General features: G+C 38.4%; 1 protein-coding gene across 1 annotated transcript in view; it reads right to left on the bottom strand.

Annotated features, from left to right (window-relative positions):
- LOC107730976 (etoposide-induced protein 2.4 homolog) overlaps window positions 1-2,472 on the bottom strand; it is a 5,482-nt gene that overhangs the window by 2,588 nt on the left and 422 nt on the right. The window contains exons 2-6 of the mRNA XM_016541936.1: window positions 2,068-2,198; window positions 1,425-1,570; window positions 1,275-1,335; window positions 1,117-1,183; window positions 907-1,031 (exon numbers count right to left, since the gene is read on the bottom strand). Coding sequence (XP_016397422.1) covers window positions 907-1,031; window positions 1,117-1,183; window positions 1,275-1,335; window positions 1,425-1,570; window positions 2,068-2,109 — 441 coding nt within the window. The 5' untranslated portion in view covers window positions 2,110-2,198. The remainder of the gene's footprint in view (window positions 1-906; window positions 1,032-1,116; window positions 1,184-1,274; window positions 1,336-1,424; window positions 1,571-2,067; window positions 2,199-2,472) is intronic.

Below are 2,472 nucleotides of genomic sequence, written 5' to 3'. Positions count from 1 at the left end.
ATTTATAAAATGGATAGTTCCGGTCCTTGATTCTGATTGGTTGAGACAAGTTCTAAGCTGTTGTAAATTACTCTACAAACACACACCTTTGTTTACTTTGTCTGTTGCTTGGCAACCACTTTGTTGCAACCACAACTGTTTCTGAGGAACTACATTGTTTGGTGGAAGAATATTGTTTTTATTAATATCATTACACTTTATTTGCTCTGTTTTATTTTGTGAAACCTTACTACGTATATGGAATAACCGTTTTATAAAAGCAATAAGCCCTGTGAAGCCATGGTTTACAGTGAATTTATAACAGCTAAGGGGGTTTTAGGCACTCTGCTTTGCTGTAAACCACAGCTTCTTGGGGCTTATTGCTTTAATATGTATGTATGTGGAGATGTATGCTTCTTGAGCAGCAAATCAGCATATTAGAATGATTTCTGAAAGATCATGTGACACTGAAGGCTGGAGTAATGGCTGCTGAAAAGTCAGCTTTAACATCACAGGAATAAATTACATTTTAAAATATATTAAAAGTGACATAGACATGTGGGGGCGTGTTAGAACGAGGCGTTTTAGGTAGGCGTGGCTGACTCTTAACTTTTATAAAGAATATCTCTTTGGATTTGAGACTTTAGTCTTTGCAACTTTACAGATCTTCTTTATGCACCAAGAGCTTGTAACACTCCAAAGAGAAAGGAAAACTTGAAATCGCATCATATGACCCCTTTAAAAATAGAAAACAGTTATTTTACCACTATAAAATCCTGCCTAACCCAATAAGCATGGTAAAATCACTGTAAAGAATGGTTATTTATTTTTTTATGTATTGCTCTAATAAACGGCTTAATTACAAGAATGCTGATTTCACGATCAAACCAGTATGCCACCCATAAAGTATGTTCAAAATAGTCTCACCTGGAACCAAATGGCATTGACTATCTTGCTAAGCACAAAAAGAGGCAGAACCCAGAGAGCACTGAATACAGATGTCAGAATGAACTCCAGCCAGGACCACACATTACCATGTAGCGAAGGGTCACCTGAAACCAGATCAGCAGAAGAAGCATAAATACAAAGACAAATCTGGAATATATGACATTAACGTTTTTCAAAAGCGACACATACCTATGATTCTAGCAGTGAGGGACTGCAGCAGTGGGATAAACACCCGATAAAACAGGAACAGACTTAGCTGTGAGATAAAATAAATGGGATTATTTCATATAATAGTTTAGCATACACATCCAAAGCATAGTTGACCAATAAAAGACAGAGAAATGTACCCAAAATACGCCTCCATTCCAGGCACAGCACTGAAAAATTCGACTTGCTAGTTTTGGTTCACTGTTAAAGAAAAAAGCAAAGAAACCTATTTCATCAGGACTGGTAGTATTAGAATAGACTGAATAAATGAATTCGAATGGCACATCTACCAGTCCTGTTTCCGTTCCTCGCTCTGAGCCCGTCTCATCGCCAGGGCCCCGCTCGTTCTGCGCCTCCTCTGCTCCTCCCTCTTCTGCTGAATTCGAGCATCGAGTTTGGAGATGGTTCCAATGCCCAGGATGGAGTCCTTGATTCCCTAAAATGAAACAGGAAGCCACTTTTTCAATAAGAATGAAATAAAATATTATTACAATTCAACATAACTGATTTTAATACATTTTAAAATGTTATGTATTCCTGTGATGCAAAGCTGAATTTTCAGCAGTCTTACTCCAGTCTTCAGTGTCACATGACCCTTCAGAAATCATTCTATTAAAAAAATTAAAAGGCAAGCTTGTGTTTCTAACTAGGAACCAACACCAATAGCTTAAGGTGATGATAAACAGGGCAACTTTTTAAAGAAATGTTGCTGGGGCACTTTCCAATTGAGAATGGGCAACAAATGTCTATCTGGATACTTTAGATCGGTCGTGGGCCCTGTGTCTCACCTGGTTGCCCACTGACAGCAACATTGCCCAGCAACACTGCTCAAAAAGTTGCCCCGTGTATCATCACCTTTACAGATGTTGATGTGATTTCAAGTCATAAGACATTAAATCATAAGGTTTATTAGATGTAAAATTAGGTTCTGACCGTCGCAACATTGCGGACAAACGCTCTGACACTGTCCGTCATCTCCACACCGGCTGCAGAGTCATCAACTGCAGGAGGGGCAACCAGGGGCCAGGCAAGATCTCATGTCAGGAGGAGGACACGCCTGCAAACTGTCCAGAGAAAGAGAACTCTTTATATCTGTGGCTTCATAACATTTTCATGCTTTGATCTCAGTGTTAAGCCATTTGATCTGACAATTTGATCCAGCAGCTTTGAAAAAGCACCCTGAAATTAGTCATGAACTAAAAAAGCAATAAGTTAAATAATGAAAATAAATAAATTAAATAATGTGTCTTCAATTTTAATAGAGAGAACTTAGAGGCTCACAACTGAAATGACATGTATGTTGAAAACATGAACTCCATGTGACCATAATCAAGGGTC

Source organism: Sinocyclocheilus rhinocerous, unplaced genomic scaffold (assembly GCF_001515625.1).
Source record: "Sinocyclocheilus rhinocerous isolate Xijiao unplaced genomic scaffold, SAMN03320098_v1.1 scaffold1330, whole genome shotgun sequence".
Classification (NCBI taxonomy): domain Eukaryota; kingdom Metazoa; phylum Chordata; class Actinopteri; order Cypriniformes; family Cyprinidae; genus Sinocyclocheilus; species Sinocyclocheilus rhinocerous.
The sequence above is the reverse complement of the archived record's forward strand: the minus strand, read 5'-3'. Positions and strand labels throughout refer to the sequence as shown.